The 26,427-nt window shown below is 40.2% G+C and overlaps 2 protein-coding genes across 7 annotated transcripts in view; both read right to left on the bottom strand.

Moving 5' to 3' along the window:
- Window positions 1-1,376: 1,376 nt before the first annotated feature.
- On the bottom strand, window positions 1,377-6,084 carry SRP19 (signal recognition particle 19). Its single transcript, XM_005494554.3, has 5 exons — window positions 5,966-6,084; window positions 4,794-4,869; window positions 3,762-3,833; window positions 2,669-2,780; window positions 1,377-1,709 (listed from the first exon to the last, which is right to left on the bottom strand). The coding sequence occupies exons 1-5, from the start codon at window positions 6,007-6,009 to the stop codon at window positions 1,576-1,578; spliced, it is 438 nt and encodes a 145-aa protein (XP_005494611.1). The 5' UTR covers window positions 6,010-6,084; the 3' UTR covers window positions 1,377-1,575.
- A 7,227-nt stretch (window positions 6,085-13,311) lies between these two features.
- APC (APC regulator of WNT signaling pathway) overlaps window positions 13,312-26,427 on the bottom strand; it is a 94,929-nt gene continuing 81,813 nt past the window's right edge. For all 6 annotated transcript variants that reach the window (XM_026797723.2, XM_014272392.3, XM_014272393.3 and 3 more), the window contains one exon: window positions 13,312-26,081. In XM_026797723.2, the coding sequence (XP_026653524.2) occupies window positions 19,517-26,081 (6,565 nt within the window). In that variant the 3' untranslated portion in view covers window positions 13,312-19,516. The remainder of the gene's footprint in view (window positions 26,082-26,427) is intronic.

A 26,427-nucleotide genomic window follows, 5' to 3' on the forward strand; every position in this document is an offset into this window, starting at 1 on the left:
GGAAAAGCCTGGTGGTCAAAGGGACTTGATTTTGGGAAAGAATACCCAATTAATTATATTAATTACTATGTAACACTGTGAATTATCACTTCTGTGATGGCCCTGTGCCCATCACCACATTGGCCACCCCATGGAGCCTGTCTGTGCTGTGCTGGATTTGCTCTGACCCCAACTCCCTTTTGATCACACATTAATGAACTTTGATGGAACCAGGAGCACAGCAGTGATGGATTCAGAACTTCTTTCCACATGCAACATTCAAACACCACACACCTTCTCTCCTGCCTGAAAACTGGTTATGACAGATGGAGCCCACGATCATGCACTCAGTGAGCTCAGTGGGCTTTTATAGCGATGGTCCATAATTTAAGGGAATTTTATGTGTCTGTGTATATGTACCAAGAGAGGAAACTGATGAGGTTTTGGGAAGTGGGATATGGCATTACAGAACTTCTATGGAATAAGGCATGCCTGCTGTCCTGACTTCAGCTGCAATCCAGTGAATTTTCTTCCCAGCAGCTGTGAGTGCTGTATTTTAGATTCAATGTGAAAATAATACTGCTAACACATTGGTGTTCTGCTTGCTCCTGAGCAGTGTTTATCTTAAAGCCAGGACTCTTCTGTGCCTAATGCTCTACCAGTGAGGAGGTGTGGCAAGAAGCCAGGACCTAAGCTGGCCAAAGGGATATTCCATATCACAGATTAGCATATTCAGTAAGTATATAAACGGGGGAGATTGGCCAGGAGGGGCTGATCGCTGCTGGGGGTGGGATGGGCTGGGCATCAGTCAGCAGGTGGTGAATAATTGTATCGTGCATCGCTTGTTTTGATTTTTTTCCTCTCATTAAAAAAAAAGTATTTTTATCTCATTATAATTGTATTTTTATCTCATTAAAAAGAATTATATTTCTATTGTAATCACTATCACTTGCATTATAGAATTTTATTTAGTTTAAATTATTACACTGTTCTTACCTACACCCACAAACCTCTTCTTTCCTGATTATCCTTCCCTGCATTCCATTGAGGGTGGGGAGTGAGGGAGGGGCTGGATGGTGGTTAGTTGCCAGCTGAGGTGAAACCATAACAATTGCTCAAAGTCCCCTCGAGCCTGGGACTGAACACTTCCAGGAATGGGGCACCCACAACTTATCTGCACAACGTCTGCCTCCACTACCCTCATGGTGAAGAATTTCTTCCTAATACAGAATAGCAGAGAATTAAGACAATTGCTTCACTATCATAAATAAATGATTTACTGAGGCACCCAGATTTGAAAAGGTGCATATTTCTTTTGGAAAAAAAAAATCTTCCACCCACCCTATTTGCTTATGTTCTTCCACTTTTAACATGGGTGCTAACGTCAGACGTGAAGGTTGTGTGTGAAAAGAGATTTATTGTTACACAGATGCAAGGCAGTTACATGCATTCCAGTTCCAAGAAAAGCAGGCAGTTCTACTCAACTTCACCTCTTCATTTCTTGCTTGTATCTTCACTTCAAAGTTGCTGCATGGTGTCCATCTGTACGTCCTGTAAGTACAACTATGCGATGCAACAGCGACTCCAGAAGCTAATTTATTTCTTTTTCTTCCCTTTACCTTTCTTGCCTCCCTCTCCTTGCTGAAGACTTTGATCACTACCTCCCATCTTCTGAGTTCTTGTTTTCAGTTTGGGAATGGTTTCTGCAGCATACAGCATCACTGATTTACCTAAAACACAGGGAGAGATCAATGCATGCCTGCTACATTAACAACAGCATGAAGCCTGGCAGATCTGCTTCCTTCCCCTGGAACAGCAAGCAGCTTGTGAAAAATTCTTGGGGGAAAAAAAATAAAAATGCAGGACTGATAAGTGTCACATTAGTCTGGAAAAGCTACATAACCTGACAATCTCCAAAGTGCCTACATGCTTTCTGCTACTCTTTCCATCTACCTCCTACTGGTCCAGAACACTGGTGACAGAATGATCAGGCAAACACGACACACATTTCTAGAAAGGCACTGCTGCCCTCCAGCAGGACTCTGGTTTTAAATCATCTCTCTCTGTCAACACTCTTATGCCACTGTACACCCAGCACTCTTCTTGCTCTTTCCTTAAGATATATACTGTTTCACTTTTACATAGGGATTCATCTTCAGAAAAAATGCAAAGGATTAAATTGACATTCAAGATGAATAATTCGTATTAATTAGTTAAGGGCAGCTGCTTCATTGTTAATTTATGAAAATGGCCAGTGGAAAATTCAGTTGAACTCAATATTGTGTTTTATCAATTTAGCGTCCACTCTTATGCCCATATGATGTATGTATCCTAAAAAAAACCAGTGGAATTTAGCCATTTAAGAACTAAACTGTTTTAAATGTCAACAAAGCATTGTTGACAAAACTGAACAGAGTCCTTGCTTCACACAGCAATCACACAATGTTCCCCACAAGCCCCTTCAATGACACTGCTGCAGAAGCAGCAGAATCAAAGGCAACAGCATTTTACAAACTTTACTCAATGCTCACAACTTAATTTTGTTGACTTATACAAGCAATGAGATTTAATGGTAAACTGTAGGATTTATAATAGTTAAATCTAATTAAGCAGGCAGTTAATATAAAACAAACCAAGTCTTTCTGGTTTATTAACAGGCAAGGTACCTAAATCCGGGCACTGTACTCACGTGTTGGAAACTGAGGTAAACATGGGTTGCCATCATCTTGTTTGAGCTGGATTCGTACTCTACCTCTGTACTGCACATCTCTGTTCCATTCTCTGGGATACATCTTGTTCTTCTGCCACACAAAAGGAGAAATGTATTATAACGTGCATTTGAAGACACAACTGTTTCAGAGGCACTGCTGAAAGCAACTCCAGGTACTGAGCAATTTTGTGAGTAAACTGTTACAGGAAACATTTTATGTCCCCAGTGGTCTGAACCACAGGGGCACAGGTTTTTGTTTTATCTCCACTGGTACAAACCCTTCTGAACACCTAAGGATAGCAAGTGTTAGGTCACAATCACTGGTTTTGGCTAATTACAGCCTTCATTCTTGATGAAACATCACAGGTTTTTCAGTACAGATGTGTGCACTGTCCAGACACTTCTGAAAAACAAACTGATTTTGTAGCAGGCTTTTGGGTACCTCTGGAAGCGGACCTGTATTCTTCTTAGAAAAAACAACAGTTCTAAATTAATAACTACTTCAAGAAATGATTTGTGAAGTTACCTCTCTAGAAATCCAGACTCATTCTGGATTTCACTAATGAAAAAGTAACCAATAAACTATTTAAAGAGCAAGAATGTACTGCAATAAAAAGCTAACACTGTCTGGCTGAAACATAACTCCAAAGGACTATGAAGATTTCAATTATCAGAATCCTATTCCTATACAAGATTAATTGCAAAGGTCATTACCTTCCATTAAAAACATCTGTTTTTAGAAGCTTAATTTGCAGAGTTGCAGCTTGCAAGAACAGCTTTTATTCTGACACACTTTTAAACATCCAGGAAAGTCTTCTAAGAAGGATAGTAAAACAGAAGTAATTTTTAATAAGCTTTAAAAGTCACATTGTCTGAGAGATCTGAGATATTCCTGACTTGCATGAGGAATGCAACATTTACTTCACTATTATGGTCAGCTATCATATAAAGCAAGCCAAGCTAGTAACAAAACTTCCGAACCACAACTTATAAAAAAAAAGACAAGATCAAAGAACAAACAGGCATAACTAATTTGGAGGTTTTTTGTATGTGGGATTTTTTTTTTAATTACCTCTAGTAACACATTGAATCCTACTGCTGCACATACATCTTGGATTTCTGTAGATGTGGGATTTTCAACAGCCTGTTAAAACAATGTGTTAAAATTAATTAGTTTTCAACTATGACCTGCCAATAAAAAAAATACCAGTTTCTCACCTTATATTCAGTAATTAGGAAAAGCTGATGGGGAAAGAGAAGGTACAAATCTAGTGTAGAAGTCATATGTCAGTGATGCTGTGCTTTAGAAAACATTAAAAAAAACCAAAGAGCTAAGACACCAGGAAACAGATGGAGATAGAATTCACTAGGACAGGGAAGCAAGTTAAAGAATCACTTAGAAAAAGTAATTGAAATTAACAGTTATGTATGTATGTACAGAGATAGCCAAAGCTGTGAATTTGCTGTGAAGCAGCAAACTTACAGCAGGGACTGAGGGAGAAAAAAACCCACAGAATTTCTATACACAAGGCAGGAGGTTATTCCCATAGGTAGACCTTTGATAGTAAATTTGCATACTCAAGAAAGATTTTATTTTTAAAAAAACCCCAAACCCTAAGCAGCAAAGAAAGCCCTTTATATTCCCAGAACTGCTTGCTAAAATTGTTACAAATGAGTGACATGACAAAAAACTACTTCTGGACAGATCCAAAGCAGCAATAACTACCATGCCTGTGTGTCACGTGCACAGCACACAGAGTACAGGCTCATATAGTCAGTCACCAGCATCCAATCATTAGCCAGCTACCTTTTTCTGCATTGCTTTCAAATTCTGCAAACTATCTGTGTTGGCAGCTGAGTGTATTCAGCTCCTCATTACTTCACCTGCTTGCTCAAGGTGCTGCTCCCATGAAAGCAAACACTTCAGCTCAGGACTCTCCTGCTAAATTCACATGCTAGGACTAGGTTACCTTCAAATACACTGTTATTTCCATGCCATGGGGGAATGGAAAGATCAGAGCGATGTCTGATCTTTTCCAGCACACTACACACTGCTGCATTGCAAAACAAAATGTCCTATTTTCCCTGCCACCCATGAAATTACCTTGTCTATAGGTATCCTTCTTCCTTCTGCTATTGTCTTCTTGTTATTCAAATAAGCCGGATAAATGCAGATGAATCTAAAAAGAGAAAACAGCAAGTTTTTAAACAAGCTATATCAATTCCTTAATGCTTAAGCAGTATTTTCCTAGTAAAACAGAAAATAAATGTCATGGCTACAACACAGAAGTTCCCACAGCAGCTTAGAACCATTTGTTTTCCACAGACTGCTTAATAAGATGCTGCAAAATCCCACTTTGAGTCATCATGGACACTGCACAACACCATTTTTTGGACACTATGCGTACAAGGGATGGCACTACCCACTCTGAGGAAAAAAAAACAAACCCCAAACCAAAACCATGAGGCTGAAATAGAACCCTTTGAACTATTTCTTACAATCTTGAAGCATGGTACACACGTATTTCCCTGAAAATAATTAACACTTTCTGAAAAGGTTTCACTATGCTATTAGCTAAATTCTGTGATTGTTTTGGTTTTTTTTAAAGTCACACAGAAATCACCCCAGATTTGGGTACATTTCTAAAAGCTACTGAAACACAGCGCTCCTAGAAACTGGCTTAAAGATTTTTCAATAGATTTACACTTGTCAAGCACATACACGGGATTAGCATGAAAAAACCTCAATTATAGTAATTAGACAATTAAAAAAAACAACTAGCTGAGACCAAGGGGATGTGGCAGAAGACTCGCATTGATTTTATTAATAAGGATCTATGAAAGCATAAGAAAATAGTTAAATAGAGTAAAACATATGGTGCAGACAGATTCCAATTAGCTGAATGACAAGAGAGTGACAAGGATCACGCTACTGGCTGCCTCTAAAAACCCCAAAATCACCTCAACTTCTACTGTTTTCTCCTTCTCCTGTCTAGAGGTGTTCTCCACTCTGTGCTACTGCCATCTTTATGGCCGACTAGCTCTGGGCTCTGCCTGGGAACTCCAGTTTCGTCGCTGACTTCCCAACCACCCACAAGTGTCACCACCACCCCTTGTCCCACGGGGATTTAATGCCAAGCATTAATCCCTCGCTCCAAGGGGATTGAAACCGCCACCCCTTCCTCCGCGCGCGTTTTCTCTTTCGCGAGCCCTGACTGACACGTAAACAAAGGAACCCAGAAGGACCCGACCCCAAACAAGCCGTGCTCACGGTACCTCTCCTTGTCCGCCGGGGACGCGGCGCCGGCGGCGGCGGCCATGACAGCAGTACCTCCCCTGCCCCGCCCCGCGCCACGGCGGCGGAGAGGGCCCGCCCCCAGAGGTACTATAAGAGACTCTATTGGTCTACAGAGCCATCTGTCAAAAGCCGCAGCCTGTGACAAGGCGCTACGTCAGCGCCGAGGCCGTGCACGCGACTTCCGACAGGCTGAGGGAGGGGCGGCGGGAATGGCGGCGGGTAGGGCGGGAGCTGTGGGCGTGTGCGGAAACGGTGTGATACACACCCGCGGACAATGGGCTGCGGGCCCCAGGGAAATACGAGCCCAGAGGGTGGCGGTGGGCGACGCAGAGTGTGTTCGGAGGGCGCCACGCCGCCGTGTGGTGTCCTTCACTTACAGAGCTCTAGCGGTGTTTGAGTCAAAAAACGATTTATCTAAGAAATGCAGGGAGATGCTTATTTGTTATTACCACAGCTTACTGTACAATTACACGAGAAAAACAGGCCAAAGCTTAAGGGAAAACTATGGGGTCAGTACTGGGTGCAGTCCTGTGTCGCACCTTCACTAAGGCTGGGAGTGAGGGGCAGGCGCCCCCTCAGCGATGGTGACACAGCAGTGTCCCCCTTGCTGGTGGCACCGAGCCGTGAGGGGGTCTGATACACTACAGAGTGGTGGTGCTGTCCACAGGGACAGGCTGGAGAAAGGCAGGAGGTTAGGGCCAGGAGCCCCTGGAGAAAGGGGCTGACAGGAGCCTCAAGAATGGGAAGAGCCAAGTGCTGCAGCTGGGAACAGCCCCATGCACCAGCACGGGCAGGGAATGCCCCGTGGGAAGCAGTTTGTCAGGAAAGGCCCTGGGGTTCCTGTGGATCCCGATCCGGACGTGAGCCAGCGACATGTGCCTATTGACACCGCTGTGACAAGGCCAGTGGTGTCTGGGCCGCACCACGAGAAGCACTGCCAGCAGGGCAGGGGAGGTGATGTTGCCCCTTGGTACTGGGGAGGCCACACCGGGAGTGCTGGGCCCAGTACTGGGCTCCCCAGGACAATACAGACACGGACACCGTGGAGAGAGTCCAGTGAATGGTCACCAAGGCCATAGAGGGACCAGAGCAGCTCCTCCTGGAGAAGAAAGGCTCAGGGGATCTCACCAATGTACATAAAACTCCTGCAGGGATGGTGCAAGGAGGATGGATCCAGGCTCTTTCCAGGGGTGCCTAAGGACACCACCAGAGGTGATGGACACATACTGAAACAGGAGGTTCCCTCTGAACGTCAGGAAACTCCTTTTCCCTGTGAGGGTGACTGAGTACTGGTACAGGTTGCTCAGAGAGGTGGTAGTGTCTCCATCCTTGGAGATACTGCAAAGCTGTGTGGGAGTGATCCTGAACTACCAGCTCTTGGTGGCCCTGCTGGAGCATGGTTGGACTAGATGACAACCAGAGGACCCTGCCAGCCTCAACCATTCAGTCACCCTGTGAATTTCACATGTCATATTTTGTCCACTCTTCATACAGCAGCAATGTAATAGGACAAAGAACTGATCTATTCAGTATTTATCTGTGGCAGTGTCTTTTTAAATTTTTCTGCTCCACCAATATATCCAGCTGGCAATGAAATATGAAAGAGGGAATGCTAAGGCCCAAGTGCAATGCAGTAGTTTCCTCAGGGGAGAACTGTAAGTACTGTTCATGAAAACTTGGAAAAGTTAAGAGTTACAGGGAACCTTCAGAAGGAATCAGAGTGCTACAGATTAAAAAGTTATTGTCTATTCAGGTTTTTGAATGATGAGGAGTTTGCTGTGTTCAGTCTTTGCTCTCATTCTGTCAGAATGAATGCACTGCACAAAGTACGGCAGCAAACACGAGCAGCACAACTGTGTCGCATCAGCAGGAGCAAGCAGCTCTTGGAAGTGTGACTGCAGCTCTCTGGGACCAGCTCAGCGACTTGGCAGCTCCTCCAAACATGACTCAACAAGCTCCTCAGCTGAAAAACAAGGTTATGTAAATGAGGTGTGCTGGTTATGAAGGAAGTTTTTGCAATACTTGTCCAGTGCTAAAGATAGGTTTTTGAGGGTTATCTCCAGATTACATTGAAACTGACTGGTACAGAGGAAAGTGTAGCTTTCTAAGAGATAATCCATTTACAAATAATTACTTAGATATTTTGTTGCTTAGCAACAAAGCGTTCTCATCTTGTTAGCAGTAGCTTGATAATGGATTTCCTGTGCTTTTCTTTCTTTGCAGAGTGTTTTTATTTTAAATCTCCTTTCCTTGCACTCACTTGTCTTTCTCTTGAATGACTTTTTATTGAGATCCCTATCACCTAAGAGGTGTCAAGAGCTGCCATTACCTTGGGAGTTGTCCTGTTGTCCAGATTGTCACTGCTTAAATCTATGCATCAGCCAACATGGACAGAAGTTTCTTCTGTCAGCTGCTGTCACCTGCTTTTAGCAAGACACATGTGGGCTGCCAGGGAGGAGAGGGCTGTTAGTGCGTAGTGTGAGCACAGGGTGGATGTGGACAAACCAGGTACAATATATTAATTGTCTCTGTGCAGGCATGAAGTGTGCAGGGCACATTCATGATCTGACTATTTCATGAAACGTGGTCATCCTACACCTTGTTACTGCCATTTGGTTTGAACAACCCATGCATTGCCCTTTTTTCCTGGGTCACAGAGGTCTGAACCCACCAAAAGGGTATAAACTTAAACCTCGCTCTGCAGGACAGTGCTCTAGCAGGGTTTGAATCAAAGAACAGTCAAATCTAATCTTTTAGGAAGTAATGCGAAGAAATATTTATTTGGCATTGCCACAGCTTCATTTTTAAAAATTGAAAAATAGGCTAAAACTTAATGAAAAAATACTAAAAATTACTCCATACTATTCCCTTAGATTTCTATAGTGGTTTTAGTCTCTCAGATTGTAAAGTAATCTCTGGTGCATGAGAAACAGCGCTCTGATAGTATGTTAAAGGCAGTGAACACAGCTGCAGTTTGTGAATACCATCGTTGCTTATTAAGATTGCCCTCTGTCAGTCCACCTAATAGAGAGCACTGAGAGAGGTTTTGTGTATTTTAATGTTGTATTATTTGACAGTTGCATGTTATTATTTTTTTTCTTCAAATTCACATAGCTTTTAAATACCAACATATTAATGGCTTATCTTGGAAAAGAATATTTAAATTTAGTGTTGTACGAGATACATAGCATGTGTCAGCATTTGTGAAATAGAAAGGGTACGAAGACAAAGATTATTTTCCACATCTTTTTCAGATGGAAAAATAATTAAAAAGTTGTCTGAAATGGAGTTTTGTGGAATTAGACTGGATCACATGGTGAACATAACTGACCACACAGGGGAAGCATGGGGTTTTTTTCTGCAGATCTTATTACTTACCAATCTCCTTTATAGGTGCTAGAATTCACAATGTCTTGAAGCCAGGATGCCTAAAATGAAGCAGTGAGTAGAGACATGTCCGTTTAATCCCCATCATCACTGTAAAATGACTTCACTGATTATATGGCATCCAATCACTGCATTTGTTCTAGTGCCATAAGAAATACATTTCAAAATTGAATTCTGCACATTTCCAGCCTGAGGAGTTCAGAGACAGAAGTAGGTCACAAAGCATTCCAGCTCAGGCACGCTGTAGCTGCATGCATTTCCCAAGTATCTGCTGGCCCTGGACTCAGCAATGGAATGGAGCACTCAGCACCTGAGAGGTTCTAACCAATTTAAAGCAGTATGAAGAGAAGGGACAATTGCTGGTGAGGATAGGACTTGTACACATCTGCAGCAAAACAGCAAGACTGTAGATAATGCCTTTGGAGAGCAGTAGGAGGGATACTGGTCTTGGAAAGCTGTGTATAACTTACTGAGGTTATTCCTGTGTCTGTTGCCACTGCAGTGGAAGGGAAGGGGCAGGGAATGAAAATTACACTATAAAACCCTAAAGCAGAGAATTCTGCCTCTGTGTACACTGTCACCAGCAAGTCAGGTGTCCTGACTGAGATTCTGTTGATGGCTTTTGAGGAGGAAAAATAACAAAAAAAAAATCCCCAACAAAAACCAAAGGAAAAAAACCCCTCAAACCTCAAAGAAAACCCTTCAAAAAAACCCAAAACAACCCAGCAACAAGAGCCCTTTACAAATATGAAGCAGCAATTCAATGTGGTTGTGATAGATTGCTGCAATTCACCTGGGGTAAATGCAAATGCCCTGACTGGAAGTGGGAGCCCAAGAAAATGGAGATGATTTGAGGTGACACAGTGTTTTACTGGAAGTGTCACATACACCTTCTTATTCAGACATTGCATCCATGTTCAGTTTCTTCTCACTTGAGGCTTCCCTCCATAGTCTAAACATGCTAAAAATACCTGTATAATAATAGGACTAGTGAAGTTATTCAGGAGAAGGCAGATTTTCACCTAGATTGGTGGAACATCTCTGTAGTGGACTGCAGATAAAACACAGAACAGGGATGCAGAGGGAAATGTTGATTTGTTCAACGGTCACTGAAGGGAAGGGAGCAACATGGGGAGGATTTGCTTCAGAGTTTTCTAAATGAGAATTCCAGAATGATATTTTTAAGTAAAATATAAGGGCTGGGAAAAAACCCACAAAACTTTAATAGTGAAAAATGCTTCAAGAATTATGACTCAAGTTGGAAGTAACAGGCAGGTCTGTCCAACAGTAAATTTTCAAGAGCATAGACAGAAAATTATTTCATTTAGTTTCATTTTGCTGGTATTTACTTACCATGAGACTTCAACATGCAGAATTAATCACTATTTGCTACTTTTACAAGACTGTATGCACCATTTTCCCAAAGCAAGAGGTGTCCTTATGCATGGCAGAGTTTCAACCCAGAACTGGATGATTTCTAAGGTCCCTTTCCTACTTAAGCCATTCTGTGATTCTGTGATTTTAAATCCATAGACTGCCTTTCGATTTTAATGATCCAGAATCCTGTCTGCTGCAGAAGTGTTATCAGAAGACAGAGGCACTACCTCATGCTCATACAGAGAACACCAACACCAAACATTCTTTATGAATCAGCAGAAGCACCACTTCTGTTCATCTCAGTGGCAGAGGACTATAAATGTCAATAGCTTGTTTAAGGAGTGTTGGATGTCCTAATGCCACTTGAGGCTTAAATGTTTCAATCTGTGAAAGAGCTGCAGCACCAAGAGCAGCTGAAAAGTGGCCTTGAAACAACAGCCTTACTTGTATGGTGTTTGGACCTAAAAGTCTTTTGGATTATGTCACCTAGACCCAAAATTGACTTGCATGAATTAATGTACAGCAAACAGTATATACAGTGTTTCACTGAGACCCCGAGGATAATGCTGGGCACCACAACGTCAAAATTCTGTCCAAATCCCTATTAGCTGGCCACAATGAAACTGGCAAAGTGGAAAACCATGGATTTCTACCAATCTCTCATTCCTTCTGATTGCGAAGACTGTATTTCTTAAGTATGGAGCTCAGTTTTACACCCATTCTTTATCTTTCTGTTTTAGCTTTGTAAAGCAGCTGATAGCTGTGTAAATTCACAGCTGTGTACAGCCAGCTTCCAAGATCAAAAGAAACCATCAGTCATCTGTGTGTGATACAGTAATACAGGATTTGCTCTGAATTCCTAGCTTTCACTTGAGCTAGATTTTTGCTTCTAACAAGTCCAAATGATTTATGTTCTGGTTTTGGCTGGGATAGTTAATTTCCTTTCTAGTAAGTAGTATAGTACTGTGTTTTGAATTTAGTATGAGAATGTTGAAAATGCACTGATGTTTTTGTTGCTAGAGTAAGTTTCTCATGCCTTGCCAGGAAGATAGCTGAGTGGCACAAGAATTTGAGGGGGGACACATAAACGAACCAAAATGATAGTTCCAGACCTTATGGCATCATGCTGAGGATATACCTGTGGAGAAAGTGGGCTGGAGGCCCATGCTCAGGATTGCCTAGGAATCAGTCAGGAAGTGGTAAGCAACTGTATTGTGACTCACTTGTTTTGAAGATTCTCTGTTGTTGTTGTTGTTATTATCATCATCATCATCATCGTAATTTTCTTCCTTTTCTGTTTATTCAACTGTCTTTATCTGAATCTACAGTTTTCTCATTTTTACTCGTCTGATTGTCTCCCCCATCCCACAGGCTGGGTTAGTGTTTGATTGCCAACTGTGGTTAAACAATGCCACATAAAACACTTAGGAGTGTCAAATACTGCATCACAGCTGTTCAGCTGCTCAGTGTAGTAGGAAAAAAAGGATGCCAATTCCTTTTCATCATCCAATGGAATAACAAAATACTACTACCAAAATAATAAAAATTGGGAGTTTTCTTATAACTCATTTTATGGCTTAACTTTTACATCTGTTTGTGTGTTCTTCCAGTTAATTGCAGTGTGAATGTGTGCCATCCAAGACCTTAGCAATAGTCAGGTAAGATGCACAAGTCCTTCCCTGCTACCAATGTGATTTTTGCATAGGGGACTTAGAGAAAACAGGGCAGAATTTGGCATAGCCTACCTTCATTTGTATTTAATATAATCATCACTCAAAGTCTCCTTGTTTTCATGATCCCTACTGATTTTAAATTGCAGGTGATAATTATAATGCTTTTAAAAATCTTATTTTTAATAAAACATTTAAATTTCTGGCAAAGCAATTTTTCTGCATGTAAACAAAGACTTAAATGCTTTTTTTTTTCCTAGAACAACTTGAAAATCAGTCCTGAAATTACAACTCAATATGAAAAAGTGGTACAACTATTAGAAAACAAGGGATCTTAGTAATCAGCAATGCTCTTTTGTGAAAGTCTAAAGTGAATAGGAGAGTGTAAAATATGTATGCTAATATTAATACATATGTGTATGTGTGGTGGGAATTAATCAACTTAGGTCCCTTAACAGTCTAATCAGGGACTAAAGAATTCGTTCTTTACAGTAAAAAAAGACTTGTAGTGAGTCTCTGCCATGCTTATGAGTCATAATGAAACAAGCCTTGTGAAACTTTGGTAAGTAATAGACGGATTATGGAATTATATTGTGTCAGAACTAGATTTTGTTTTGTGCATTTCCTTCTAAGGTGAAACATGGAAGAGAACAAAGAACTCTACAGGTGATCCAGGTTTTCAAGTTCTTTTTTCCACTTATTTATCTGAAATGCAGGTATCTCTAAAATGAAAATGCATGGGGGTTTTTTAGAGCATTTGTTCTGATATACTGAATTATTGAAGTGTCTCAAACAACGAATTCCTTTTAAAATGAAATCATATTTCCAACACAGTGGACAGACACCTAACTTTCAGTAGTAGCCAAGAACACAATTCCACTCTGACAAGGTGCAATCAGGAGGAAATTTTATGTAACACTGCAAGTAATAAATAAATTATGCATAGCAAGACTAAATTCAGAATAAGTGTACTGTGAAACAAAATACATTAGAATAATTGAAGAAAGAATTAATTACAGAGTTAGGATATAAACAGTAATGCATTTCAGGCAGAAGCAAACAACAAAATTGAAGGAAAGATAATTGTGGGCCAAGTTTGTTCAAGAGAAACAACACTTACAGGTGGGCAAATTCATCTGATCTCACAGGATGACAGTTTACTTGCAGAGAACCAGCACAAGCTTTATTCATGTTAGAACCTACCAGAAAGGATGGCATTAGGTATACTGTGTTTGTATGTATGGCTTGAGCTCTGGACAGAAGTGCATTTTACTGAGGGAACTAGCTCCCTCTACACCTTCCTGACATTCTAATTGCAATTCTACAGCCACTCAAGCAAAGGATATTTTCACAAACAGCAAAATTAGAATAATTTCTTTAAGTCTTGAAGTGGCAGAAATTCACTAATACATAAGCCTGTAACTGTGTGGAAATTTCCTAAGAAAGGTAATTTGCAAAACTACTAGGGAGGTGTTCCCCAATCTTAGAGTAAGTACACAGCATATCTGGTAAACTGAAACTTCACAGCAGAAAATTCATCTTGGCATCACAAGTTAATTGACACCTGCATTAATTATGTTGTGAACTCTTAAAGCACCACACCACATTCCCTTGCACTTCCAATATGTAACCAAACACAACACACGTAAGCAGTTAACTTACCATTCTGACTTAAAACTCAATCTTAGCTACGTAACATTCTCTATAAACACAGTTACAGATACAAACTGTTATTCTGCATATAGGAAACTATGATGCAGGAATCTTATTTCTACATGTGATCTGAAATGAAAATAAAAGCGGGCATCTCTTCTGGTTAAATGTCAAAGTGCAAAGGAGATGGCTGTGGAACCAGAGAGTGAATACTCTAGGGTAATTTGGTATCGAAAAGGTCCTCAGAGTTTTAAACATGTGGAGAAAGTCATGCTTTACATTAACTGACACTTCACTTCTGATTCACAGCTTCATCCAAATCACACATCTCATCAAGAACAAAGCTGTCGCACAGGTGGATCTAACTTCGCAAGGCATTACAGTAGATGTAGGAAGTTATATTTAGGTGGAAGTCCATACGTGATTTTTAGTGATGCTCCTATGGCTGTTTGTACTATTTCATGAAAGCTAGATGGGACAAACATTTGGGAGGCATCTAGTAACTGCAGTAACTGTACAACTTCCTTGTATGAAGAGTCCACCTAAACATTTTCCAGGTCATCCCTACAATACTGACCTCATTAAGAACGGGAGATGTTATCTCTCTCTTCAAGCCTCTTCTGGGAAAGCAATAAATCTCTTCACTGGAAAGATTACTGATTTACTGCATGGAATTTAATATTGCAAATCTAAACCAAGTCTCCCAGAAGTTTACAAGTGGTAGACTTTTTTTTTTAAGGAGGGGGGGGAATTTTGATGAAGAAATGAATTTTTCCACGTCCATATACTGATGTAATACTTCTGAAGTTAAGTTGTCAGAATTTCAGGATTGAGGATTTACCCGAATATAAGGTACTTAAATGCAAAGCACTAGAGGCCATTAGGCAAAAATTCAGTTAAAAAAACTCCAAAAAACCCAAACCAAAATAACCCAAAAAAAACCCAACTTCAATTTGCTTTTGTTGTGTCAAAATGGGTGAAGGTCTGAAACTTGGCACATAGGCTTAAAATTGCCTATAATGGCTCAATCCAATGACCTCCTATAAAGTAAACAATCCCAACCTCTTTCAATCAGCCCTAGCTGTTTTATTTACTTTTTTGCTGGCTCAGGTGGCTCTTGTCCAACTATGCACTGAGCAAATTCAGCATTTCCAAGCAGCACTAATTCTACTAACCCCATCAGGGAAGAAGGTAAGAGGTGAGCAAGTGAATGGTCATGTAGGAGCCAGGATTCATAGCCAGAAGCATGGAATGCAGAAGAAAACTTCTTTGAACAGCACATGCCATTTCTTCAGTTCTAGAAATAGTATGGATTGTTATCCTTAAGAAGAAAGCGGAAGCTAACACAGTTATCTTTGCTGGTAATATCAACTTCTGTTAAGGGGATCAAGGGGATGGACAGCTATGAAGTACTCCAAAGTAGACATCAAATAATTCAGTTTTCAGATTATCAGACAAGGGTTATGCAGTTTTGTGGTCTACTAGTATACTTCAAAATAATACCTCATTAATTTGTGCATAAGCTGTTCTCTTTCTGGTACAGCTTATGTAATTTACTGAGGAAAAAAGGAAAGTACATCCCTAAGACAACATGACTCACTCTGAAACTGTCCCTTTTATCTCCCTCCTCCTTTACCAAAGACAGTGCAGCTAACGTCCCAAAGCCATCAAAGGTATTTGTCTATGTTGAAGAATACTGCAGCTTACTGACATTTATTGCATAAACTATGCTTGTATTCTGCAGCCAAATCCTACTTGAAATAATACTCCAGTCTCATCCGGAAACCATGGCAAGGCTTTCAATTTTTAAGCTGTCATATCTGACAGAGCTGTATTATCTTTAATCTTTCAGGAGAAAATACTCTCAATAGAGAACTGCATGTGAAAAATAGAAATAGATTAATTCCCCTTTAAAGACTGCAATATTTAGTCAGAAGAGCTTACACAGAAATTGAGCAGTAACCTTAACTGTGACACACTGCAAAAAACTAAAATGGAAGTACATTTTAAAAAATGAACTAATTACAAATTATGGGGAGGTCAGATCTCTGCTTTTCACACCAAGAGGACAAAGCTAGAAGACAGTCTGAAATGAGCTTTATGAGTTATTTTTCAGTATAAACTGATTTTGAAGTATAAGTTTGGTATGCACTAGATACGATAAGCTAATTCAAGGACAAATAAAGGTCTGAGCATAAGTCACTAAAAATTCTACCAAAATTGGTAGAAAGAAAGGCAGTGCATCCCAGAACAGTAAATTGAGTCTTGGTTTCCTTAGCTCCTTGCTATTCTTTGTTTTGCCTTGACATAAATAATGTCCTCTTACCTGCTGTGGCAACTTCATACAAATAAAACCAAGGAACGAGAGGTTATCTTTAGCAGCATAAATCAAATCTGACTATTGTGATTCTGACATCATTAACAAAATCCAAGACCAAATATACTTATTGCAACCATTTTTTGTATCTTTGATTTTATATTTCTGGGATCTGTTTTTTAGTTGAGCTTAAAGAATATAACTTTATATCCCCATCATAAATCAAACATCATGGATGTCTTTAAATATTCTGAAAGGCTCTTAGTGGATACTAAGTATTTTAGATAAAGAATCAGAGAAATGTAGATCTGGAAGAGATTTTAAAAGATCACCCATCTCTGCACACAGGCAATATGAAATATACTACAGTCCATCCCTATGAGATGTTTCATAAACCTCTTCTTAAAACTTCTATAATGGAAATTTAACAACTCCCATGGGAAGCATATTTTAGTGTATCACTACCCTTATAGTTGGAAAGTTTCTCTAGCTTGTCTTTGCTACAAATATAGGTTTACTTAAGTGGATACTAAGAGAAACTTTCCAATTATAATGATCATGAAGTATCCCCAAGTCTATATCAAGAAGCCACTATAATTTTCAAAGACATTCTGGTGTTTGATACTCATACAGTTATTTATAGTTCACGTTCTTCTGATTAAAAAACTGATTTCAGTAGTTTTCAGTAACAGAACTGAAACCAGAATTTCTTTTCTGAGACTGAGTTCACCTTTAATTCTTTAATTGACAGGACAAATATGTAATGCCAGTATTAAACAACTATTCTGGATTATGTAGTATATTTTTGTATTAGTTGTTAAAAGCCCAGCACAAAATAATTATAAAAAAGAAAAAAAATCAAAACATGTAGAACAAAAGTGGTCTTTCATTTAAAACTCAAGGATGGAGTTCCGTATTCTACTCCAGCAGGAAGTCCTGACTTTAAACACATGACATAATCTGTTTCTATCTCATCTTTAAAAGGACACTAAATATTCATTTTTATTAGAAGTTTAATGAAGATGCTTGTATGCAAAATATTTCAAATGCTAACATGAGGAGTGCTGCTTCTTAACAGGTTCACGAGAGGATACAGGAACATGGCATGTCTCTAAGAAAATCTGACAGGAAGCAAAGAACAAAAGAGCAAGTAAGAAAGATACCACTTCTGCCAAATAGGTGTTTTTGGTACTGGCTTCTATATAAATTGACTTCTGTCTGCTGATAGTGTCTTGATTGTGTTCCTAAAACAGTGCATGATTTATAATGGATTCAATTGATTCATTTCAGTATCAGAAGTACAAAAGCCACAGAAGTGATACACACTGCAACTGTGTTAAAGCTACCATAAAGGTAAATTGCTCTATTTCAGGGCTTCCTGAAATCAGGGCATTCTGACATATCAGTTATTTAGAAAGCTACCTTTAGACAATCCAGTCAAGATACAACGAAACTGATACACCATTTCATTTCATGGTTTGTTTAAACATGCACAGAATGGTTAATGTTCTGTTCTCTCATGTTACTACTTTGAAGTAATCCTCATCTAAATTCAGACTATATTTATATTTTTAAAGCAGAAATCTATTTTTTTTTCAGCATTGTTCTAGCACAGTCTATATTTGCATCAAAAAGGCTCGAGGCAGCAAATGTCATGTTTTGCATAAAATTATTTTTCTACTATGGTAACAAATTTCTTGCTGCCATGGGATTCGTGTGATATTTTTCCCTTCATAATTTTTTTAAAAAATAAATTAAAAAAACCCAAACCCATAGAGCGCAAATAGAAGCAAAATTTCATCTTATAGTCATTATTTCACATTCTACATTATATCCCCAATCAAAAATGTTTTGTTTTACAAATATTATTTGTATAGATACAATATTGTTTCAGGCTTGCAGTCGTGAGAACAATTATACTGCGTGGCTACTGGAAATACCCTGCCTTTAGCCTTGTTATGCACCTGAGATGTGTGAAACTGTTTCAATTACAAATATATTACAGAAGACCTAGGGCCTGATCCTGCAAATGTTAAAAGCATTTTACAACAGCCATTTGCCAGTGATAAGGAAGAACAGATATTGGAGGTGCAGGATTATCCCAAATCAGGCCTTAAGTGTTAAGTGCATACAACCACATTATATGGTGACATCTCAAAGTAAAATCCTGTATTTTTATGTAATGCAGAAGTAACACACACAACTTACATATAGTAATAATTTATTCTGAAATGTTCATTTTAGTCTCTGTTGAGACATCACCCACGTCTCATTAATAAAAGAGCAGCCATCTCACCTCAAATACCAGAATATACAACAAGTTACAGCATAGCAAAAAAATTCTACCTACTTTAAGATAAAATCTAATTCAGGTAAAATGATTTTGTTCAAGGTTTTACAGTTACACAGTTGTTTTTTGTTGGTTTTTTTTTTCTTTTTCAGAGCACAAAGAAAGTGTAAATTGTTACACCATAACTATCTATGCACATTATGTGACCACAGAAATGTTAATCATTACTTCATAAAATGAACCATCAGTTCCATTCATGCAGAAAAGCAGGCTAGGAAAGCTTGTTCAGCGGAAACCATATTACTGTGAATTTCACAGCCACATGATTAATTATTGGGTTAGATGAAATCACAAATACTAAACATGAGTATATTTTTTTTTGCATAAATAATACCAATTCTTCCCTGATGTAGTTTAGTTGGTCTGTAATCTAGAAATTATTGGTAAAGCAATATGACTGCATCGTTTCTATTGTGCTATTCTATGATTTCAATGACAAGCAATATTCAAAGGATAATGGGATGAGATGCATGTTAAACATGGGAATACATGTTAAACATACTGTACAAATACACTTGCTTTAGCAATTTTATTCCAAACTGTCAATCAGGTATTCCTGCAAAATATCACCAGTGGAGACAAAGTATACTATCAAATATGGCTTCCAGAACAAGGACCATCTAACAGGAATCAAAGCTATTTACAACAAATAAAAACAAAACAAACAAACAAACAAACAAAAAAATCAATCCCCATTTTTTTTTGTTTCATTTGAAACAAAGTTTCTAAGTAGCTGCTGTATATAATACATCAGGTTTTTTTTTTTTTGTTGCACTTAAACAGAAGTTACCAGGTAAGAGCCAGAGTGACGTTTAGGGCTTTGTGTTCCACTGGAGTCAGTGTTTTCAGACTTGGTGTCACGTTTCTTGGTGCTGTTATTCACCGGGGTTGGTATCTGTGAGGGCCGAGCAGAGCTATTGTCCACGCTGCTCTTCCTGCGGCTTGGGTTGTAGTTGAAAGGAGTCACCCTTGCTGCCACAGCACCGATGGGGGAGCTGTGCTTGCTTGAGCTACTGGAACTGAATGGAGTACGCTCGCTAACAGTACTTTCGTTAATTTCTGGTGCAGGAACGGGATTATTCTGCAGAGGCTTTGTTTCAGTGCCTTTCTTGTCTGGACTGTCTATCTGAAAGAAAGAGTTCAGACGGTTTTCTAAGCCAACGGTACGAACAAGACCACCTCCATTCCCTGGGGTTTGCTTCTCTTGAATCTCTTTAGGATCTTTACCATTCATACCCCCTTTTTCTGAAATACTGTCAATAACAGGGGGAGTATTTCCAGTTGGGGACCTTCCAGATCGAGGGTTGTTAATTGGGCAGTCCTCTATCCTCACCCACACATCCTCTGTCTTAGAGACAGCTGGAGCCATCTGATAGATGAGGGTTTTGGAATCAGAGCCATTTGCGGCACCTGAAGAAGAATGCTGAGGATCATTCATTATCTGAGGAATTTCATTTTCTTTAATTTTTCTCCAAGTACCTTTTGCTGGTGCTTGGCTTTCTTTACTTTGCTTGTGTCCAGGGAGAGAACCTCCATGCTGCTTTTCATCTTCACTTTTTGCCTTTTCACTGGATTCTGAAGAAGCTGACAGAATTGAGGAGGAACTTCCAGTTCTCCGCCAAGTGCTTACACGAGGAAGTGATGAGGAATGCTTACTGTGCTCGCGCTTCCACGTTCCTGATCTGTTGATCAGCAGCCTGGATGGACTCTCAGAATGGGAACGAGCTATGTCATGACGCTTTGCTGGTCTCCCATCATATTCTATAGTAGGGCTCTGATTAGGGGCTAATTTTCGCCAACCACTACTCTGGGCAGGTGAATGAGTGGATAAAGACATATCAGGAAGAGAAGGACTTAAAACTGGGGTCTGTAGTTGGGACCTTGTGGGAGAATCTGGCCTGGAAGGCGACAGAGATTCAAATGAAGCTGACTCTTCTAATTTCCGTCTCAGAGTAGGGCTCGGAGCCTCTTTAATGAAAGTTGACTGACGAACGAGAACAGGTCTCTCAGATCTGTCAGATTCACTTCCACTAGACTTTGTGGATGGCATTCTGGATAGGTCAGTCTTTTTGTTTGATCCACCAGTACTGAGAGTTTGGTTTAACCCCTTTGAAGCAGATTCACTTCGTGGAATGCTACTGGTACTCTTAGGTAAGGCAGTTTGCTTTGCAAGGTTTTGCTGGCTCATCTGCCTGCCTGGTGGTGTGTATGACATTCTACCTGAACTTGAGGATTTAGTTGAAGCTGTGCTAGGAGATGATGTTCTTGGCAACTGTGACAGTTTGTTGGGAGGACTGATACCATTTCTTCCTGGAGAAATGGAGCTTCGTCCAGGAGACTGCAGAGGCCTACTTAATGGCTGCTGTTGAGGTCTAGAAGGAGTGGAGTCTCTAGATCCTGATCTAGAAGGTCCTTTACTTGATCCACTCTGGTTCAACCCTGATGGCTGCCTAGTCACAGGAGCTGGCTCAGGTTTCACTGATGATTTGGCTCCTCTTGGAGAACTAGTCAAACTTTGGCCTTCACTGGGACTCTTGGAGTTCATGTTTTTGAGTGGAGGTCCTTTTTTGGAAACAGGACTAGTACTTGAAGAACTATTTCGAACCCCTGGAATATGGATCATTGTTCTACCACGTGAAATTGAAGGCACACTTGTCTGTTGTGGTTGCTTCAAACTTGAAACTTCTGAATTAGAGCGTGCTTTTCCTGTGATCATACTTTTATACACTTTCTTCCCTCCTTTGATTCCCCTACTTTCTGATTCTACTTTTTTAGACTCCAGTGTACTCTTCTCTCCTGGCTTAATAATTCTTGGACCTTTATTACTAGTGAAAGGTTTTTCTTCTTGGTCTGGGGTAAGATGAAATGGTGACCCTAGAGAAATACCAGATTTTAATGAAAGGATAGAGTCAGAGTCTGATGAAGCTTGTCTAGACAGTGATGCAGCAGCAGCAGCTTGATGCAAGCTACTAACTATAGAATTTGCACCTTCTTGTATAGCTTTCCAGTCAAAGTTTTCTGAATCAGGTGAAAAACCATGTTCTGAATCTGGCCTCTGTATCTCTCTTAAATCCAGTGTTAAATCTTCTGCTAGTATACCACCTGTGTTTCTGGAATTATTTTTTTCACCATCACTCTTCATTCTTGAGGGCTTTTTCTTTTTAGGCATAGCAGAACTAATGCATTCCTGCAGAAGATCATCTTCTGAGTCAATGCTAAGAGAACTCAGAGAGCTGTTTCTAGAGAAGCACACAGGAGTATCTTCAACATGAAATGATTTAGGTGCATAACCAGAAGTCTGTGGTCTGTTGGATTCCACCTGTGGCTCGGATGCCTCAGGACGTTTTGGAGGTTCCCCTTCTTTGTTGTTATTGTTTTCTTGATCAATATCACTGAGGGAGCTAAGAGATGAATTGCGAGAAAAACAAACAGGTGTGTTTTCAATAGCAAAATTCTGCATTTTTTCATCTGTAGCTGCTCCTCTGTCTGGAATATCTTTAGTTGACTGAGAGAAAGTTTTTGTCTGGCTTCTGCCCGTTGGGTGTTTTTGACAAACTTGTGTCCTGTTACTTGGCTGCTGATTTGAAGACTGTTCTGCATTAGAGCACTCTTTACTTTCAATTTCCTTTCCTTCTTTTCCTTTTCTTAATTCTGCCTTCTCCCTTGAAAGGTCAACGTCATCATCATCAAAATCTAATGAACTCAGGGAATCATTCCGTGAAAAACAGTAAGGAGTTCCCTCAATAGGCGTATAATGATGAGGGGAATCAAATGCAAAGCTTCCTCTTGCACGCTCTTCATTATTTGGCAATTTGTCATGAATCTCTCTTGAATTGTTTTTAAGGTTCTGTTTCTTTGCATCTCTGTTCTCTGGATAGCCTCTTTCATTACTAGCATTGCTTTTGGGTTCCGTGCTTTTTCGCACACGTGCTCTGTATTCATTGTTTTGAGAAACAGGCTTTACTGGTGATGATGGCTTCTTTTTCTCACCTTCTGGCTGGTTTTTATTACTTGGAGATGAAGATGCTTGTTGAATTTGATCCATTATCTTCTTCACTCTGAAAGGTTTGTGACTTTTTCCTTTTGGCATAGCTGAGTTAATGCACTCAGCCAGAATATCACCCTCTTCTGTTTTGTCATCATCCAGACCAAGGGGAGTCACAACTGAGCTTTTTGTTCTCTGAGAATCGTCAGTACATCTGCCTTCTGTAGGAATGGTGTCCCGCTTTTCAAACTCCCCTGACTCTGCTCCCACACCTACATTGTCTGCATTGGCCAGCTCACTTGGTGGGGATTCTATTGTCAGGTCACTTAGAGATGTAGCTGTTGAAAAATTTATTGGTGTACCCTCAACACAATATACCCGTGGCATATCATCTCCTGGTGTAAAAGTCACGTGCTTTTGTGACTGCAGTCTGCTTTGTGAAGGCAAAAGTTTGTAAACTGGCAACTGGCTGGGCTTTCTGGCTACAGGAGGAGGTATTTTTGGAGCAGACGCTTGAGAAGGCTTTTTGGCTTTACGTGAAGACTTCGTTGGCATTGCAGAAATAATACACGCTTCCAGTATTTCAATATCATCATCAGAATCATCCAGAATGTCTTTTTCTGCTTCAGCTGGCTTCTCTGGTTTCTTCTCCTGGTTATCCTTAGTATCATCTGACTCTTCAGGTTCTGCTTCATTTCCATGCTCGTTTTCATGAACTGGAGGCATAATTCTTAACTCTGCATCCTTCTGTATAAATGGCTCATCAAGGCTCAGAGCACTCAGGCTAGAAGAGCAAGAAAACCCATCTGGTGTGCTTTCTGTGGCAAAATGTAATAGTGTATCAGCATCTGGCAGTACCTGAACTCTTTGAACAGCTGCATTTACAGCTGCCTGTCTAGGACCAGGCTCTCTTTTCTCTGTAGTGGTTGCTTTTCCTTTAGGTACCTCTCTTTTGACTTGAACTCCTTGAGCAGGCGGTGGTGTTTTACTTCTGCTTGGAGGCATTGTTTGTCCAGGGCTGTCTGGAAGGTCACTGGGACTTATAATACCACTTACTATTCCACTGCAAGGCTCACTTTGAACTGAACTAGCAATTGAACGGCTTTCAAAACTATCCAGGGAACTTACAGAAGTACATCTGCTGAACATGAGTGGTGTTTCCTGTACATAATGTTCTGGTGGGCTTTTAGGAGTTTGGGCACCACTCTTCGAGGGAGATTTGGCACCTGAAGAAAATTCAACAGCCTTATGTCTAGAGGAATCAGAAGGAGACAAGCTAGAAGTCTGAAGTCTAGTGGATTTTGTTCTGATGTGTTGTGCTGTTGCTGTGATTTCACTTGCTGCACCTTCTGTAGGTAGAGCCCCACTGTTCTCCTTCAGTTCTGCAATCTGCATTGTGTTATTGGCATCTGTACCACGTGCAGATTGATCACGTCCTATTTCATCTTCAGCTGATGACAAGGATGACAAAGAGCTACACCTTGAAAAACATATTGGGGTATCTTCCACACAGTAAGTTTGTATAGTTTCCTGATTAATAGAGGGAGTCTTACACGAGGCGTTCTTCTGTGCATGACCACTTCTGCTCTGTGCAGAGCTTGGGTGAAGCTGGTTCTGCCTCTTTGAACCAGCTGAGGGGGCTGATGTGCTCCCGCTGCTTGGGGCAATATGGTCAGTTTTATTGAGTTGCACTGAAGAAGTCTTTGGAAAAGTAAAAGATGGCTTCTGGGAAGGTGCTGGAACTTCTGTTGAATATTTTAAACTATAATCAATAGGCTGATCAACATGATGTTCCTCTTCATTGTACTTTATGCTGTAATTAGTTGGTCTGTCTTCCTCTTCATGTTGTTCCTCCTCAGAATAACGTTCACTATAGTTGGTTGGCTTATCATCATCATAATCATCAACCTGGCACAAGGACTGGTTCACTTTTTGATTCATTCCAAGAGTTGGGCCTACTCTGTTCTGATCTGAGCCACTGGATCCTCTTGATCTAAAGGAAGAAACACACTCCTGCTGTCCAAAAGGTGTCTGATATTTCATGTGTTTATCCTCTCCACTTTCAGTATACACAGGGTAGGCTGCATTTTGGTTCCTTGACTGTCTTTGCTCGTTTTGTTTCATTTCATCATCTATTGTATGCTTAGGCCTTGCCCATCTTTCATTCTGGGAGGGACTTTGCCTTCCAGAATTTAACTGCTCATCTGAATATTTAAGACTATAATTAATAGGAGTGTCTAATTCTCCATCATTGTCATCCATGTGATTTGCACTATGAATCTTGTGTGCCAAGTCAGCTGGATACTGGCCATAACTACAGAATTTGCTTTCATCATCTTCGGAGTAAGACTCAATGGAAGGTTTCATTTGGCCTCTTTTACCATAGCCATCACTGCTGCTGACACTATTTAAACTATCATTTGAAGCTCTTTTGTATTCCATTTTTGTATAAGGCACAGGACATGTCCTGTTTGAGTTCTCGGATTTTGGAAAGTATGTATTTGAGTGAGTATGGGCAGAGACTGATCTCCTCTGGGCATTTCTCTCTTCTGTCAAACAGTGTATTTCAGAAGTGGAACCAGAACTTCTGTCTTCCTGTGGAATGTGCATGCTTGTTACTTCTTCCATAACTTTGGCAATCTGAGCTGCAGTAGTAGAAATCTGCATTCCTATTCTCTTAGAGGAACTCCCAGTACTCTCTGCAGCTTGATGATAGGTATTTAAACCTACTGTTCGATCCCTTTCAACACTCCTGTCTTTCTCAGACCGAGAATTTTCTGTGTTTCCTCTACTGGAGGAGGACGAGGCAGGCAATACCGTGGTATTTACGGTATATGGTGAAAGCACAGTCATATTGCCAGCATTAAAGCTCTCTGACCTGCACACCCCGTCGTCGTGGCGGCTGGCATCCAGCACATACTCACTATATATATTTTGCTTATGTCTCTGCTTATTGCGGTGAGATGCTTTCGGGCTTAAGTTATCAATGTTGTCAAAAGTCTCTGATAAATGCTGAGCATCTAATTCTGCTTCTAGTGCTTTTTGCTTTCTGACATGGAGGGATGGGAGGCTTGATCCTGGAGACATGATGTTGGCATCTTTGTACTTTGCTGGCCTGTTTGCCATGAGGTTCCGTAGAGCAGCAGCACTACCCATGGCTATCATTTTGTGTTTAGAGTGAATCAGGTTTTTCAGCATGCTCACGGCTCCCATGTCCCACAGCGCCTCCTGATCCTTTGCATTTCGAGCAGAGAGATTCCACAGGGTCCCACATGCGTTACTAACTATTGTCAAACTGTGTGACTTCAAGTGTTGTAACAAGGTTTGTAAGCAGCTGTTCTCTCGCAAGATTTGCCTGGGGTTGAGTAATTGAAAACAAACATCCGTAAGTGGCATTTCAAAAGGATAAGAGACAAAGCAAAACAGAAACCTATTCTTCTAGAAATTAGCTTTGCCCTTACAAAGGATAATTAAGAATTCTCCTGTCAAATAACTTGTATTTCCACTAGCTTTTATCTGAATGCTAACAAAATCCTATTACAAATATGAATAGTTAGCTTTCAGTACAGTTCATCATTAGCAAGCAGCAGCTCTTAATCTGTTCGCACATTCCTGTTATGTAAGTGAAATACCCACTTCATCAAATGTACTAGAAATTAACTGTTTTTAATTACTATACTTAACACATGCATTCATATTAA

Source organism: Zonotrichia albicollis, chromosome Z (assembly GCF_047830755.1).
Source record: "Zonotrichia albicollis isolate bZonAlb1 chromosome Z, bZonAlb1.hap1, whole genome shotgun sequence".
Lineage (NCBI taxonomy): Eukaryota > Metazoa > Chordata > Aves > Passeriformes > Passerellidae > Zonotrichia > Zonotrichia albicollis.

Bases quoted from the DNA above. Each gene is read 5' to 3' on its own strand.
- SRP19 (XM_005494554.3), bottom strand. From the start codon at position 6,009: ATGGCCGCCGCCGCCGGCGCCGCGTCCCCGGCGGACAAGGAGAG. The intron at 3,834-4,793 runs GTAATTTCATGG...TTGTTTTAACAG, and splicing joins GAAGGATACCTATAGACAAG to GCTGTTGAAAATCCCACATC. The intron at 1,710-2,668 runs GTGAGTACAGTG...CCTGTGTTTTAG, and splicing joins TTTACCTCAGTTTCCAACAC to GTAAATCAGTGATGCTGTAT.